Below are 17,974 nucleotides of genomic sequence, written 5' to 3'. Positions count from 1 at the left end.
GGAGGCTGAGGCAGGAGAATCGCTTGAACCTGGGAGGTGGAGATTGCAGTGAGCTGAGATCACGCCATTGCACTCTAGCCTGGGCAACAGGAATGAAATTCTGTCTTAAAAAAAAATTGCAAATATGATGCAATTCTGCATTTTGTAGTAGAAGACTTTCTCAAGTTCTACAATATTGGAACCAAAAGTTTAATTACTAAGCAATAATTAACAATCACTGCTGGCCGGGTGTGGTGGCTCACGCCTGTAATCCCAGCACTTTTGGAGGCCGAGGTGGGCGGATCACCTGAGTTTGGGAGTTCAAGATCAGCCTGACCAACATGGAGAAATCCCGTCTCTACTAAAAATACAAAAAATTAGCCGGCATCATGGTGCATGCCTGTAATTCCAGCTATTCAGGAGGCTGAGGCAGGAGAATCGCTTGAACTCGCGAGGCAGAGGTTGTGGTAAGCCGAGATCATGCCATTGCACTCCAGCCTGGCCAACAAGAGCGAAATTCTGTCTCAAAAAAAAAAAAAACAAAACTGCTGTAAACCAAGCCATTCAAGGCAAACCACCTAAAACCAAAGACTAATCTTGTAACTTTTCAAGTCAGAACAATTCCAGTTTGTGAGCTAAGCAGTCACTCTGTCATTCTTAGTGTCAAACTTTACCCTTTTAGTCATAATTAAATTGATATAAATGATACTTAAATAGAAATAATATAGAGTTATTTGTGAACTTTATGTATTCATCTAGTTTTCCTTAAACATTCTTCCATCCATAATGAAAAATGTAGTTGCTGAGTGCTGACTCAAGGGAGCCTTATTTGAATCTTGTGGGTTTCATGCCTGGGAAGAGTAACTGGTCCCACATGAAAGACTCTGTCTCTTCTGTTTAGAACAGATTGAAGAGCTGTCAAGCTCAGGTTCTGTAAGTATAGTCTCAGAAGAGTTGAGCAGAGGGTAGCAGCAGCATACTGGAAAGGGCCAAGACAGGCTTCAGAATGAAAACCAGCTGGAACAGGAAAGCCTGGCTCCGCTTCCTGCTTCTCTGCTTACAGAGATAAGGCAGTCCGTGTGGGGAGGGTGTACCCTGGCCAGGCTGTGACCCTGAAGGTCACTGGACTGTGACCCCTAATGAAATCTGTGAATGAAAGGAAGTGAAAATGAACTGTCAGAGTTTTAAAAAACATCAGAGCCTTGAAAGGAATAGGGAAAAGGATTTACTTTTACATAAAATTGAGGGAAAGGATTTTCTTAGTTCTATGCTTAATTGTGATTCACCTTTCTTTGTCCTTGGGTTATTATTCTTATCTTTTTCTTTAACTAAAGTAGGTAGTTTATACCATACATCTGTTTATTTTGAGAGCTGCACTGATAAGAGGGAACGTGCTGTGATTTTATAAAAATGAATATAATTTTGGTGGTTTTTTTGTTTGTTTTTTCATGTAATTCCCACAAGAGCTCTGTAAGCTAGGGGACTACAATGCTGTCCCCCTCATGACAGGGTGAAAAAAAGCAAGATCAAAGGGATTCGGGCTTGCCTGTGTTCAGGAGATGTTTTAAGAGACAGAGCAGGAATTAGCACCCGGATCTCCCACTCCACATTGAGTGGTCTGTTCCCGACACCACATGGCGTTCAGGACACACTTGAAATGCCATATGCAAAACCACCGTAAACTTCACCCATAAGTGAGGCATCTTTCCGCCCAACCAAGAATGTTGTCTTCAGAAGTCAAAATTGTCCAACATGGAATAAATGTAATAATAATCACTAGCATTTAATATTTGAGGGTGTATTAAGTTCCATGATCTGTTTTAAACAATTTCTGAAAATAAATTCATTTAGGAATACAAAATTAATATATTCAATTGGCAAATAAATTCAAATTTATTAAAAATCCAAATTACTAACTTTCTAAACTAGTGATCTAAGTATACTTTGCTCTTAACTTTAAAAAAATTTTATTTGTGGATTTTAAAGTTTCTTCATTTCGAATATTCGAAATCAGTGTAGAGACTCTACCTCTTATTCTACCCATAGATTAGAAGCTGGACAGAATAACAGGAAGTGAGTTTATCGGAAGCTAGAAATAAAAGATTTGCTGCTGGGCTTTTGTTTTTTGTTTTTTAAACCCTTTACTTTTTGATTCAGTTTGCTCCTTGTGTACCTGATTGTCAAGTCCAAGTTCAGAAATTTCCCGTCTTTCTTGAGAAACGATAGAGATTTTTTTTTTACTTGTTTCAGCATTTCTGGAGATGCAAAGGATTTTAATGAACACAGTTAAACTGTGGAGTGGTTAAATCTGTGTTGCCATTCTCTGTATTGCCTTTTTTCTACCAGTGAAATGGGAATTACAGGCCTGGTTTTAACAGTATCTTAGGTGTGTGGAATACTGCCCATATGTTGTTTTAGAATACCCAACAAATATTTCTTGGGAGTTTATTTGTTATGTACTAGTCCCTGTCCTGAGCTCTGGGCATACAGGAAACAAGACCCACATGATTTCTGCCCTTGGACTTCACAACCTAAGGGGGAAACAGACCTAACACCAGCAAAGAAAATAAGTCATTGAAAAGCATGATTAAGTGCCATGAAGTTGAGAATAGGAGCCAGCATCTACCTCAGGGGCAGAGGAAACCCAGAGAAGCCCATGGCTTTCGTGTGGCCAAATCGCTATGGGACCCAGGCTCCCTGGGTCCCCCCAAAACTTTGCTCTTTTAAAAATTAAGAATTTATGAATTTATGAGTAAATTATCACTGAGATTTATCTAGAGGATTGTTCATAAAAAGATATGACTGAATACAAGGCAATATTCATATAAACCTCTGTTGTTTTTCTGCTAAATTCACAGGAATATTTCAACTAAATAGTCTAGCTAAAATATTTAGCTAAATATTTAGCAGAAATATTCTATATAGTCTAGCATTAGGAGTTTTAGCCACCACTTTGAAACGTTAGCGTTTGATGGGTCTTTGAAAGTTCCCATTGGCTAGTTAGCATGAGGATTCTTTCCGCAGTTGATGTCATACAGCTGTAAATTGAGAGCTTACTAGGTACCAGCCTGGCCAAATTACCTCACTAAGTCTTGCAACAACCCTGTAAAGTGTTTTGTTTGTTTGTTGAGACGGAGTCTTGCTGTGTTGCCCAGGCTGGAATGCAATCTCAGCTCACTGCAACCTCTGCCTCCCGGGTTCAAGTGATTCTCCTGCCTCAGCCTCCCAAGTAGCTGGGATTACAGGCGCCTGCCACCACACCTGGCTAATTATTGTATTTTTAGTAGAGACAGGGTTTCACCATGTTGGTCAGACTGGTCTCAAACTCCTGACCTCAGGTGATGCTCGTGCCTCGGCCTCCCAAAGTACTGGGATTGCCAGCCACAAAGTGAGCCACCTTGCAAGTGGGTTTCTTTATACGGTTGAGGAAACCTAGGTTCAGAAAGATTAAATAATTTGTCCAAATTACACAACTGAAAATACCATGTCATTCAGCAAGCTGTAGTTTTAGCTTTTGAGCTCCAGTCGAAGATTATTTTTAAAATTTTATTTTTACTTCCAAATGATTTTGTTGGTTTGTTTAAATAGCCAAATCTAAAAGAGAACCTCACTGTTCGAGTCTCCATTAAAAAAAAAAAAAAAAAGCTATTATGGCCATCTGGCCAGGCCCAGTGGCTCATGCATGTAATTCTAGCACTCTGGGAGGCCAAGGTGAGAGGATCAGTTGAGACCAGGAGTTCAAGACCAACCTAGCCAACATCGTGAGACCCCATCTCTAAAAAAAAAAAAATTTTTGTCCATCTTTGCCTGTGATTTAAACAGAAAAAAACCTTATGGAAAAAAGTGCAAATGAATACTGGTTTTGATTTGTCTTTATTCTCCTTGCTAAATTTCAGGGTTTCTGAATTATACCTGCTTTTGTTCAGATGTTTAGATTTATTCAGTAAGAAAATATTAAAGTGATTTTACAAGCTTGAGCACTGATCAAAGATGTGAGTAAAAAATTGCCAAACAGCCCTGTTTCTGATGCCAGAAGGAAAATAGAGTCTTAAGAAGCTCTCAGTTTAATGTTTTGGAAACATGAAATGGATTAAAATGAATTAGGGAAAAAGGCACATTATTTGGAAATTGGAATTAACATTTTACATGAAATCATTTGAGCATAAGGCATGGACTCTGGAGTTGGTAATAACTGGCCTCACCATAACTACTGCATGACTGGTATACCTAGTCAATACAGCCATGAGTTAGACACTCCAGAGACAATTCTATTTTCATAGAGCGTTCTGGACTATATAGGGCAATACTTACTGCTAACTACAATTAATTTAGTAAAAGAAAATCTTAGTCTTCTGCGAAGACTTTCTTGTTTTCGTGTGAATGGCATAATTACCTGCGAGTTGGGGATTGAGAAGGGAAAATTTTGGGCCCCTATAATGTTTCACACCAACCAACTGCATGTTTTTAGTAGGTGCAGGTCAGTCCTGAGCTTCAGCCCCAGGCGCAAATGAGTGTTTATCTGCTACCCGTCCCCTGCATTCTGTTGTCTGCTGTGGTAAATGGCCTCTATCGGCAGCCAGGGTGTAGCTTCCTCTTGCCATTTCCTCCTTCTCAGGCTCGTTTCCTCTTGGAGCCAGCTCTGCACGTCAGGGGCTATTCTCCCTGCAGGAAGGGTCGGCTTGCAGCCCCACGATTGTTTCTGTTTCTATGGCGCCTCAGGTTTGGGGGCAGCCAGGTGTTGGAATGGACTGGAAGGTTACTCCCCTTGAAGGGGGTGGGTGGTATGGGGAGGGGAGGCCTGTGCTCAAGCCCTTTCTCCCCCTAATTAAACATTGATTCAAAAGATGATAGCAGTTTGCAGATTTTGCCTAATCCCAGGATCCTGCACGAAAGCATTCTCAACTCCATGCTTTGTGTATCTCCCAGAACTTTAAGTATGGGGAGACTGTCTAAATAGAAGGACCTCATTGCAAAAGTAAAAACTCAAAACACATGTGTAATAACTGAAGATTCTAATCACTATACATCATTTTATTTTATTTTAGGGGAGGTGGGCTGGAGGGCCTGGTGGGAACACTGCCCGTCCACCCTGTACATCATTTTAATCCAAATGTATTGAAATGTCCTTGTGAGCAGGGCTCCTTCTGTCTTAAGGTTGGAATCACCTCTTTTTCCTTTTAGTTTAGCTGGGGCAGAATTGCAGCGAGGACCTTGGGAAAGGGTTTCCCCAGCCTGTGCCAGATGGTCTCAACTGAGTGTAAACTATGATTAGAAACCTAAAAATTCTATTCTATGTTCATCCTTCGAACTCCTTTGTGTTTTCTGCTTCCCTTTTCTTAGTTCTTTAGAAAAGTTCCTTTTAAAAAAATTACAGCCTTGTCTTAATTGAACCAAGAACAGAGTATGTTTTTGTTTCTTGTTTTCCATATCTCCGTTTGGAGTAAGCAATGAAGAAGAAAAGCTGTAGGATTGAGAGTCCAGGAACTCAGGAGATGCAGCTCTGACCTCAGACAACCCCAGATACCTGGCCTGGCCTGGGGGTGGGGGCCAGGGACAGTTCTTCCGACTCTTACATTCTGATGTGGAAGTTGTAGACACAAGCAGTACCTTTCTCCTCAGGATGGGACTAGCAATGACAGATAGGCTCTGGAGCACGAGGAAGCAGGATGGGGACTGTGGGCACCCAGGAGGTGTGGAAGTGGTTCTCAGGTTTAGCTGCTCTTTAGAATCACCTGGGGAATTTTTACACTCTGACTCCCACACTGCGCCCCAGACCAATCCAGTCCGAACCTATGGTGGTTAAAGCAGTATGCATTAAAGCCCCCAGGTGATTTCAATGAGCGGTCCCTGCACAGAATTTGAGACAGCTGCTGACAGCCCCTAGTCAGCAGAGAACTATAACCTCAGCCTGTACCTAAGTTTTGCGCTTTTGAATTTGGTGTCCTGATTTTAATAATGCTTCCCTGATTTGTTGCCCTCTTTTTGTTATAGAGGTCTTAATGAGTCAGTGGTATTTCTCCACGGCCCATCCCCATGCCTGTTTTGAAGTGTTACAAATAGAAAGTCTTTCCACTCTTTGTGTCTGTGGCCCTGCGGTCTCTTGAGCCTCTTCCTCCTCACCTGACCCCTCAGCCTTCTTGGCTGGCACCTCTCCTTCCAGCCACCCTTAACTGAAGGAGTCCCAGATTCTGCCTTTGATCCTCTCTTGTTTTCAATCTACCCTCCTTTTCTCTTGTGATTGCTTTCATTCTCACAATATTCACAACGATCCATTTGTTAACCCCTTGACATATTCGTCCAGATCCACACTGTCACCTGCCTGGAGACATTCTACAGCTCCCTCCCCTCCCTCTCCTCCCATCCATCCGTCCAATCATTATTTAGCACAATGATATGTCCTGCAATAATAAACAAGATATGGTGGTCTCTGCCCTGGCAGACTCCACCAAATTGAAAATACAAATGCATCAACATATAAATGGATGCAGTGGGAGAAGAGCAGGGTAAGAGTGGGTTGGTCCAGCCTTAGCACCTGATCGACTCTGTGGGGCATCAGAGAAGAAGGTGGGCAGGAAAGGCTTCTCCAGAGAGGAGAAGATGCTGAGTTAGATTGTAAAGGATTGCAAGATTGCCAGGACACTGGTGGGCTCAAGACAGTGTAGTATGCAAGGAACTATAGAACATTGGTCAGAGCAAAGAGTTGAATTGTGGAGAGATGGAGCAGGGTAGTGTCGAGAAATTGGGGAGAAAGACAGTGACCTACTCATATAAGCCTCCCATGCCGTTCTAAGTGTTCTTCACTTCTTTTTTTTTTTTTGAGACAAAGTCTGGCTCTGTCTGCCGGGCTGGAGTGCAGTGGCGCGATCTTGGCTCGCTGCAACCTCCACCTCCCAGGTTCACATGATTCTCCTGCCTCAGCCTCCCGAGTAGCTGGGACTACAGGTGCCCACCACCACGCCCAGCTAATTTTTTGTATTTTTAGTAGAAACAGGGTTTCACTGTGTTCACCAGGATGGTCTCGATCTCCTGACCTTGTGATCCGCCAACCTTGGCCTCCCAAAGTGCTGGGATTACAGGCGTGAACCACCACGCCCGGCCTCTTCACTTCTTAAGTAGACAGTCGGGAGCTTATGAGGTGTTAAGAGATGAGATGAGATATCTGCATATAGAAAGTTTCTCCTTGACTATGACCAGGTAGAGGATGGTTTGAAGGCTTCCTGATGGGCGTTTAGAAGAGCCACAAAAATGACGCTTCTGTTGGTCTGTAATGTAGACTCTGCATCACCAGCTCTGGTTGTCCAGACTCCAGCCATCTCTAAGTCTACCTGGCAAGGCCCCTTGACCCCAGGATGCTCACCACCCTGTGCTCCTAGTTCCTTTTCACTGTGGCTGGCTGGCTGGTTAGCTAGCTAGTAGTTGGTTGGTTTGCATCTGGTTTTTTCCATCTATTTTTATGCCCCAGTTCAGACTGTACCTTTCTGATTTACTCTGTCCTGTACACCATGGTTAGAGTTATCTTCCAGTGAAACACACATGTAATTGTTATTCCTTGCTAAAAAAAAAAAAAAAAAAAAAAAAAAACCTTATAATGGTTTTGTATTACATACACAACCGTCTAAACTTTGTGTCCTTACTTTTAAAATGTCTACACCTTGGCACCTAGCTTGCCTATGCTTCCAGCTGCTTGTCTCACTACCCATTGCCTCTCTCCTTTGTGGCCTTCTGGCCTTTAGACTCATCTCTCAGCTCCTCATTATGGAACAAGACCTCTGTCGTTCCCACCTCCATATCTTCACTCATGCAGCTTCCTCCACTGGAAATGACCTTCTCTATCAAAGTCAACTCATCTTCCATTTCTCTTCCACTTGGAGTCAATCCAAGTGTAGTGGCTAAAGAGTATAGCTTTTAGAGCCCAACTTCCTGCTTCTGAATCCAGGCTTTGGCACTTACTGGTTTAGGCAATTTCCTTAAACTCTTTGTGCTTCAGTTTTCTCTTCTATAATAAATAATGATATCCCATAATCGCAGAGTGATTGTGAAAGTTACTAGACACTTAGAATAGTGCTTCACACATGGTAAGCCATCGATAAATGTTAGCTGCTGAGTTGTTATTACTGGTTTTCCTTGTAACACTTCTTTTACTTTGATTTACCCTGGAGTTATTAGCCCAATACATATTATTTGTAAATGTGTCTGGCTTCCCCCAGTTTATTGAAACTGCATAGGAGTCAAGAATTCTGACTAATGCACGTAAATGCTTTACCTCAGTGTATATGCAGCAGTGCTTTGAATATCCAGACAGTCCCTGACTTACTGTGGTTTGACTTACAATTTTCAACCTTTACAGTGGTGCAAAAGTGATATGCATTCAGTAGAAATTGTACTTTGAGTCGCATACAGCCATTCTGGTGTTTACTTTCAGCATTCAGTAGATTACATGAGATATTCAAAACTTTATTACAAAATGAGCTTTGTGTCAGATGATCGTGTCCAGCTGTGGGCTAATGTGTTCGTTTAAGGTGGGCTAGGCTAAACCATGACACTGAGTAGATTAGATGTATTAAATGCATTTTTGACTTGCAGTCCATTTTATTACAATTCTTTTATCTGGGCTTCCTGACAAGATATAAAAACTTTGAAGGTGAGCTATACTCAGAGCAGACACCAAAACCTGGAACTTAAGCAGGTCACCCTGAGGCCACTACTTACAAACTGCAAGTGGCACCCCAGAGGTGTGATTGTCTTCAGATGTAATCTCCTACCCTAAAAGTGGATGCCAGCCAGCGCGGTGGCTCACGTCTGTAATCCCAGCACTTTGGAAGGCCGGAGTGGGCGGATCATGAGGTCAGATCGAGACCATCCTGCCTAACACAGTGAAACCCCATCCCTACTAAAAATACAAAAAAAAAAAAAAAATTAGCCGGGCGTGGTGGCAGGCGCCTGTAGTCCCAGCTGCTTGGGAGGCTGAGGCAGGAGAATGGCCTGAACCCAGGAGGCGGAGGTTGCAGTGAACTGGGATCTCACCAGTGCACTCCAGCCTGGGCGACAGAGCAAGACTCCATCTCAAAGGAAAAAAAAAAAGTGGATCCCATTATCTGACTCAGGCAGCTGGAGGGAAGAAGTTTTAGGCACCTTCATTTTGCTTTTGTAACACAGCTGAGAAGTAATCAGCCCATCAGGAAACAATCTTGGAGTTATCTGCCACCTCAGACAGACAGACAGAGGTGCTGAGGTAATTGGGTTAATGAGGCTTTTATGGCACCTTTTATGGCACCTTTGCTTTCAAGGCATTGTGTATGGTATGTGTTTTTCAGAAATTAGACGACGGGGTTCCAAAGATCCCCTGGTGAAGGCTCTCCAGCTACTTGACAGTCCCTGTGAACCTGCAGAGGGTGGCCTGAAGTCAGAGACCTTGGCCAAAAGACGGAGTTCCAAGGACCTCCTGGGGAAGCCGCCACAGCTGTACGACACTCCCTACGAGCCTGCAGAAGGGGGGCCCAGGGCAGAGGGGAAGGTACGGCCCCCTGACAGCCGGCTGCCTGAGAACGATGAGCGGCCCGCGGCTGAGTATGAGCAGCCGTGGGAGTGGAAGAAGGAGCAGATCGTGCGGGCTCTGTCAGGTGAGGGCGCCAGGCCAGGCCCGCCCCAGTGTGACTTCAGGCTTCCAGCCACCGCACCGGCCCGACATTTGTTTTTTAACTTGTGGGTACCTTTATATTCCTTTCTCTTTTCAGTGTGCAGCTGTTTTGGAAATGCCTGAAATGACCATTGGAAGAACACACCTGGCTGGGCGGGTGGTTTGTGCCTGTAATCCAAGTCACTTTGGGAGGGCAAGGCAGGCGGATCACTTGACCCCAGGAGTTCAAGATCAGCCTGGCCAACATGACGAAACTCCATATCTACTAAAAACACAAAAATGAGCTGGGCCTGGTGGCGGGCACCTATAATCCCAGCTACTGGGCAGGCTGAGACAGGAGAATTGCTTGAACCCAAGAGGTGGGGAGGTTGCAGTGAGCCAAGATGATGCCAGTGCACTCCAGCCTGGGCGACAGAGCAAGATTCTGACTCAATAATAATAATAATAATACAAAGGTATAACCAGGCTGGGCGTGGTGGCTCATGTCTGTAATCCTAGCACTTTGAGAGGCCGAGGTGGGCGGATCACTAGGTCAAGAGATGGAGACCATCCCGCCAACATGGTGAAACCCCATCTCTACTAGAAATACAAAAGTTAGCTGGGTGTTGTGGCGCACACCTGTAGTCCCAGCTACAGCTTGAGAGGCTAAGACAGGAGAATTGCTTGAACCCGGGAGGTGGAGGTTGCAGTGAGCTGAGATCACCCCACTGAACTCCAGCCTGGGTGACAGAGCGAGACTCCGTCTCAAAAAAAAAATATATATATAACCAATGTGAAGGGAGAAGGTAATATATTTGATAACAAGCAATTGGGTCAGTTTTTGTCTTTTTTCTTGTTTTTTGAGACAGGGTCTCACTCTGTCACCCAGGCTGGAGTGTGTTGGTGCAATCATGGCTCACTGCATCCTCAACCTCCTGAGCTCAGGCAGTCCTCTCACCTCAGCCCCCCACAAAGAGCTGGGACTACAGGTGTGTACCACCACTCCCGGATTTTTCTTTAATTTTTTAGAGATGGGGTCTCACTATGCTGCCCAGGTGGGTCTTGAACTCCTGAGCTCAAGCGTTCCTCTCACCTCAGCCTCCCAAAGTGCTGGGATTACAGGCAAGAGCTACTGTGCCCAGCCTGGAGTCAGTTTCATTTGATTTGAGTCGCCTTCTCGGGTACCTGCTCATCTCTCAGTCCTGTACCAGGTGCTGCCGTTTCATCTCCTTCTGTCCAGCCTAGGTGTCATGGCATCTCAGATGTATTATTTGGTAGTCTCTTTCTGTTTCTGAGTTGTCTTTTATTTTTGCTTTATTATTTCATATTAAAAACTGTTGGTTTGGTTTTATAGGATGGTACACATTCTTGCAAGGATTCATTACCTGTAACTATTACCTGTAACTGTGTTTAATCTTTTATTCTAAACATAGCGAAACGAAAAATAGTTTGACTTTTCTTTTTGAGACAGTCTCGCTCTGTTGCCAGGCTGGAGTGCAGTGGCGCGATCTCGGCTCACTGCAACCTCTGCCTCCTGGGTTCAAATGATTCTTCTGCCTCAGTCTCCCAATAGTTGGGACTATAGGCACGTACCACCACGCCCAGCTAATTTTTGTAGTTTTAGTAGAGACGGGGTTTCGCCAGGTTAGCCAGGATGGTCTCGATCTCTTGACCTTGTGTTCCACCTGCTTTGGCCTCCTGAAGTGCTGGGATTACAGGCATGAGCCACTGTGCCTGGCCGCAAAACCACAAGTTTTTCAAAAGTCCATGTTGAAATATATTAAAGTGGTTTCCTCTCATAATCTAAAACTGTTTTATACCGATGAATATTTTACAGAAAAAGTGTCTGTATGTGGGATGCTAGCAGTGTGATAAGATATCAAAGACAGCAGGAGCTCAGCTAGCCAGGGTACTTTGCAGTATATTATAGTTAAAGGGGAAAAATGCTTCTTTCCTGAGCCAAGGCAAGCAAGGAGGATTTTTCCCTTTGGAGTTTACATGGATTACCCCAGTGGCCTGCGATGTTAAATGGAGTCTTTCTTCCAGTCCAGTTTGAAGGAGCTGAGCGACCTTCCGTCAAGGAGGAGACAGTGAGGCAGCACCACCGGCAGAAGAGCTGGACCCAGAAGATCCTAAAGCCAGCCCTCTCGGACCACAGTGAGGGGGAGAAAGTGGACCCGGGCCTGCCCCTGGAGAAGCAGCCGTGAGTCTCCTCCTCAGACCCTTGTAACAGACAATAGCTGGGAGCTTACTGACAGATTTGTATCGGGGAGCACACTGGCCCATTTCACATGATTATTTTTGTTAATGAATGGTTACCTGGATGGGGCTTTTAGTGAAAACCCATCTTCAAAGCCCAGTGCATTGTGCAAAATGGAACGTGCACTGCATCTCAACAAGCTCATTGTAAATCTTATTCTTCTGTAGAGAGTGAAAACTGTTGAAATGACACTAGCGCCGTTAACTCACTCTTGTATGATTGATAGGCTTTATGATCCGGGATCACCCAGATCTGCATTTTGTCTGTTCTGAATGTGAAGTAGGATCTAGTTCAGGCTGTTGCATCTCTGCCAGAAGTTCATTTCAAACAACGCTTTATGGAACGATGCCCAGTCTGGATTTGTATTTTGACACTCATGGTGCCTTCCCCTCTTCCACCCCCATTTTTCAGCTGGTATCATGGTGCCATCAGCCGTGCTGAGGCTGAGAGTCGACTACAGCCCTGCAAAGAAGCTGGTTACCTGGTTCGAAATAGTGAATCAGGGAACAGCAGGTACTCCATTGCCCTAAAGTAAGTAAGCCCCATGGCTTTCCTCATCTCCAAGGGGAAGGAACACTGTGTGAGTCTTCTAGTCAAAAAAGACATACTGTGAAGGTGGTTCACAGGAGTGTGCATTGCAGAAAACAAGAGGCATTTGTTTGGACAATGGAACATGAGACACTCGGATGAGAATGCAAAATTGGTATTGGGTAAATGCCTCCATTATCTATTACGATAATGAAGGTCTTATTGCATTATCTTTGTGCATTAGTCAATTTGTACCTTACATTACCTAATCTGGAGTAGGTCCTCTCAGTAGAGAAATAATTCCTGATGAAAAGAATTATTTATAACAGGGTAGTACAGTCATTTTTCTTTTATTGCCTAGTATTGGGGACTTTAATAAATAAAGATCCCCATTGATTGTCAAAATGCCAACTGCAATTTTGACACCAGTTTCTTCTGGTAAAGAAGGAAATGCTAACTTGCCTGTTGCTCCCCCGTCTGATCGTACACAGAAAATTCACTTTTGCCTGGTAGGCCTGGTGGAGTGTGTATCATGGAAATTCTCACTGCTCTGTGAGTTCAGTGGCCCTGTATTGGAGGATCATTGTCAAGAGCTCTAACAGCATTTCCTTCCTGAGGAAGCTGAGCCCCTGCAGCTGAAACAATCAGGCTGGAGAAGAACAGAGTGGGGCGGGGGAGTTGAGCAATATGGCTCAGAAAATGGGATAGGCCACCAGATATACAATACCAGGAATAGCTCGACTGTGTTCCTGAAATTGGTGCTTGTGGATTAAATCTTTGAGCTTTCTGTGCCAGCTTTCATTTTATACAACCAGGAATGGTCTTTCCAGATGCGAGGGGAGGAAATGGTTATTATTATTATTTATGTGTCCTTTTTGGGAAAAAAAGGGAAGAAGAACCCTTACATATGTCCTTTTAGCTGTGGTGAGAAGGATGAGTTTCTTTTGTTTTTTTGTTTTTGAGGTTGAGTCTGACTGTTGCCTAGGCCAGAATGCAGTGGCATAATCTCAGCTCACTACAACCTTTGCCTCCTGGGTTCAAGTGATTCTCCTGCCTCAGCCTCCCAAGTAGCTGGGATTACAGGTGCCTGCCACCACGCCTGGCTAATTTTTTTGTATTTTTTTTTTTTTTTTTTGAGACAGAGTCTCGCTCTGTCACCCAGGCTAGAGTGCTGTGGCCGGATCTCAGCTCACTGCAAGCTCCGCCTCCCGGGTTCACGCCATTCTCCTGCCTCAGCCTCCCGAGTAGCTGGGACTGCAGGCGCCGCCACCTCGCCCGGTAGTTTCTAGTTTTTTGTATTTTTTAGTAGAGACGGGGTTTCACCGTGTTAGCCAGGATGGTCTCTATCTCCTGACCTCGTGATCTGCCCGTCTCGGCCTCCCAAAGTGCTGGGATTACAGGCTTGAGCCACCGTACCCGGCCTTTTTTTGTATTTTTTAGTAGAGGTGGGGTTTTACCATATTGGCCAGGCTGGTCTTGAACTCCTGACCTCAAGTCATCTGCCCACTTTGGCCTCCCACAGTGCTGGGATTACAGGTCTGAGCCACCATGCCCAGCTGAGGATGAGTTTCTCTCTCACCTTAGTAGCCTCGTGCTTGGGCGTAAGCACGGGTTTTGCAGTTTGAGGGCTAGAAGGGACTTGGCATTCTTTTTGTTTTCTTTGTTCCAGTACCTGATGACTCATATGTAATAAGGATAAACCACTCAAGGATTACATGCATTTAGACTGAAATTTCTGAGAGCTCCACTAGAGTGTCAAATGCATTTCTGTGTTTGTAGAACCATTCCGGGAATGGATGAGAACCTATCAACCTAGTGTGAATCTGGCTGCAGTTGTTTCCAGGTGGGAGGGATCCTCTGCCCACTCATTCATGTCTCCTTGATTTTTATTCTAGGACTAGTCAAGGATGTGTCCACATCATAGTGGCTCAGACCAAAGACAACAAATACACACTGGATCAGACAAGCGCCGTGTTTGACAGCATCCCTGAAGTGGTACACTATTATTCCAATGAAAAGTTGCCTTTCAAAGGGGCAGAACACATGACTTTACTCTACCCTGTGCACAGCAAGCTTCACTAAGGTTCAGCCACTGTGAGCCCTGGGCCTCTGGCACCTGCAAGGGCACCATCAGCGCACAACCAGCATCTCAGAGGACAAGGCTGGACTAGCAATTGCTAGAAAATGGGAGTCTTCCTTGAAAAGTCGGAGTCTTTTGTTTTGTTTGGTTTTGTTTTGTTTTGTTTGAGACAAAGTCTCACTGTGTCGCCTAGGCTGGAGTGCAATGGCACAGTCTTGGCTTACTGCAACCTCTGACTGCTGGGTTCAAGCCTTTCTCCTGCCTCAGCCTCCCAAGTAGCTGGGACTATTAAGTGCGTGCCACCACTCCCAGCTAATTTTTTGTTTTGTATTTTTAGTAGAGACGGGGTTTCACCATGTTGGTCAGGCTGGTCCCAAACTCCTGACCTCAAATGATCCACTCACCTCAGCCTCCCAAACTGCTGAGATTGCAGGCGTGAGCCACTGCACCTGGCCAAGTCTTTGGTCTTAAAGTGATTCCATGACACTTTGTTTCTGACCTGTCCCTTGTTTCCTTGCCAAGTAGTTCTACAATAAGAAATCATGATTTAGCTGTTGCCTCCAGCTCTGGAGTTTGGCGTTCTTTTTATGGTGTGACCCTCAGGAAAGTTCAGTCAAGAGTTCAGGAGCATCAGAGTTCTCCAGAAATGTGCCTACTTATTACCTGGAATACCTGGTCTCTAAACAAACCAACAAAAAATCCACGTGGCTTTTTCACACGATGGTGCGGACTGGAAGAGTATGTTATATCGGACTCATTATTGGGGAAATAAATGAGAGGTAGAAAGTGTGAATGACGGGCAAGAAGGTTGTATTTCTCCCTCAGAAGTCGTAATTCAGCTTTAGAGTTCATGGAAATTCACAACTTCAGAATGTGGCCTAAGGATTATTTTGTTGGTCAGCCTTTCCAAGAAAGTGTGTGTTCTCTCAATCTCTATGGATTTTTCTCATTTTTTAGCAAATCAATGAGATAAGCATAAATAGGAAGATATCCCAGGTTTAAGTATCACCAATATTGTTAAGCATTGGCATGATTATTAGAATTCTGAATTATAGAATAAAAGGTACAACAAAGATTGCATTTCTGAATTTTAAAATTCTGGAAATTTGCAAAGCTCCACAACTGTTTTCTTACTGAATTCATTATATATAACTTCTGTGTCTTTTGTTTCATCATCATTGGGCATTTTAGTTGCTGTGGAATAATTTTTAATTTTTGTCTCTAAAATTAGATTTGCTTTGTGTTTGTAGTAAATTTTTAAAAAATACAACCCTGAAATCTGATTGTACGAACTGGGTCTCTAAAGCCCACAAAGATTCTCTCATTCTGTACTGAACAGACTGCCTTGTCCTTTACAGAAGTGTTTGAAAAGACCTGGAGGTTTTCTCTTAAATACCGTTACTTAAGATTCATAGTATTAGGATCTTTATGATTTATCATGAGCTTATATCACCAGTTTATTTACTGTGAAAAGAAACCATGGGAATGGCACACTGTGAGAAGAGTACTATGGTGAATGGCTCCAGAATTAATATTCAGCAGATGTGTCTGTATTCTGGGGTTGGTCACTTGGGTCTCAAAACTGCCCCATATGCAAATGTACTGACTGTCATCAATCAAAACTTAACCTTTGTAGCTTATAAATACACACAAAATGTTGATTTGGTTAATTTTTTACGAAAGTATACCCTTCTAGTTATTAGTTATATTTGACTATAAGATTTAGAGGTTAGTAAATTTTTGCTTCTTTATTCAGATAAGATCTCAGCCAAAAGGTTGTGTGATCCTTGATTTTAAAAATGTAAGAGGAACTTTTCCTCACTGGAACACAGTGATTTTATTAATAAAGAATGTAGGCTGGGTGTGGTGGCTCATGCCTGTAATCCCAACAATTTGGGAGCCTGAGGCGGGCAGATCACCTGAGGTCAGGAGTTCTGACACCAGCCTGGCCAACATGGCAAAACCCCACCTCTACAAAAAATACAAAAATTAGGCCAGGCACGGTGGCTCACACCTGTAATCCTAGCACTTTGGAAGGCCCAAGCAGGAAGATCATTTGAGGTCAGGAGTTTGAGACCAGCCTGGCCAACATGGTGAAACCCCGTCTCTACTAAAAATACAAAAGTTAGCTGGGCATGGTGGTGGGCACCTGTAGTCCCAGCTACTTGGGAGGCTGAGACATGAGAATCACTTGAGCCACGAAAATCACTTGAGCCCAGGAGGTAGAGGTTGTAGTGAGCCAAGATCATGCCACTGCACTCCAGCCTGGGTGACAAGAGCAAAACTCCATCTCGGGAAAAAAAAAAAAAAAATTAGCCTGGCCTGGTGGTGGATGCCTGTGGTTCCAGCTATTCAGGAGGCTGAGGTAGGTGGATCACCTGAGCCCAGAAGGTCAAGGCTGCAGCGAGCCATGATCACACCACTGCACTCCAGCCTGAGTGACAGAGTGAGACCCTGTCTCAACAAGCAACCAACCAACCAGAAGGAATGTTTTTTTCAGATACTGATAGAATGTTTTAAATGTGTATTGGTTCATTTACTATATCTTTAGTGTAAGATTTTAAAAGGTTTTTTCAGCATCCATTCAACAAATATTTATTATCTTCTTTATACAAATTATTCATTGTGTTAAACTTATCTTTAGTTTAACATTCTAGAAATGAAACCTTTTTACTTAACCTTATTCTACAAAGGGAATACAGTAGTTATTCTAATTTTAATAAATGCTAAAAGCTTTATACAATTTTTCTTTGTGCACTAAATGATTTTTGGCCCATACCCAGCAACTGTGATGAATGTATAATGAAGTAACATTTTGAAAACAGGCCAGATACATTAAGTATTTATTGAGCTTCTATCATATGCCCAGTATTGTGCTGCTTCTATACTGTTTCTCTGTGACAAGTCATACTATATTCTTTATAGAATTAAAAGTAGAGGAGAGGCAGAGTTTATATATTGTCCAGTTGCTTTACCGTTGTACAGGAGGTTATAAGAAGAAATACAGTAAATTAGTGGGAAGTGGGAGGTGGGGGGGTTAGTGAGCTACTGTTTTCTTCTTGAGGTTGTGACACAAGCTGACAAAAACCAGGGAGTTCACAGCTGTGTGGTGGCACAAAGTTCCATATGTTCTAAAAACAATTAGACCCAGCAGGGTGTCCCTAATGTCTTCCTTGTTAAGCCTCCCTGGCCAGCTGATCTGAAGCTCTGTGACATGTTCTCTGAACTCTGAATGCTTTGGCTTTTTGTCATTTTGTCTTGAGACAAGTATTTTCCTGTAGTCCTCATTGCTTTGAGTTACTCCATCTCCCAGGATATTCTCTCGTGAGAAGAATGTCTTTTAGTGAATTTGCCTTGAATTTAGCATTCATAGAGCTGTGTCAGTGTTGTTCTTACTCACACCTCTTTTAAAAAATACTCTGCTTGTGATGACTGGGCAAGTTCATTTGGTTAGTTTCAGGCCTGTAAGAATAGAGAGTAAAGGACCTTGTTATTTACTTTGATACCATAG

The 17,974-nt window shown here is 43.5% G+C and overlaps 1 protein-coding gene across 1 annotated transcript in view; it reads left to right on the top strand.

Moving 5' to 3' along the window:
• Positions 1-15,536, top strand: part of SHE (Src homology 2 domain containing E) — a 23,998-nt gene extending 8,462 nt beyond the window's left edge. The window contains exons 5-8 of the mRNA XM_011928496.1: positions 9,294-9,599; positions 11,642-11,798; positions 12,267-12,386; positions 14,279-15,536. Coding sequence (XP_011783886.1) covers positions 9,294-9,599; positions 11,642-11,798; positions 12,267-12,386; positions 14,279-14,465 — 770 coding nt within the window. The 3' untranslated portion in view covers positions 14,466-15,536. The remainder of the gene's footprint in view (positions 1-9,293; positions 9,600-11,641; positions 11,799-12,266; positions 12,387-14,278) is intronic.
• Positions 15,537-17,974: the final 2,438 nt, after the last annotated feature.

Source organism: Colobus angolensis, unplaced genomic scaffold (genome assembly GCF_000951035.1).
Source record: "Colobus angolensis palliatus isolate OR3802 unplaced genomic scaffold, Cang.pa_1.0 Scaffold77, whole genome shotgun sequence".
In the NCBI taxonomy this organism is placed as follows: domain Eukaryota; kingdom Metazoa; phylum Chordata; class Mammalia; order Primates; family Cercopithecidae; genus Colobus; species Colobus angolensis.
This window is presented reverse-complemented; position numbering and strand designations above follow the sequence as displayed.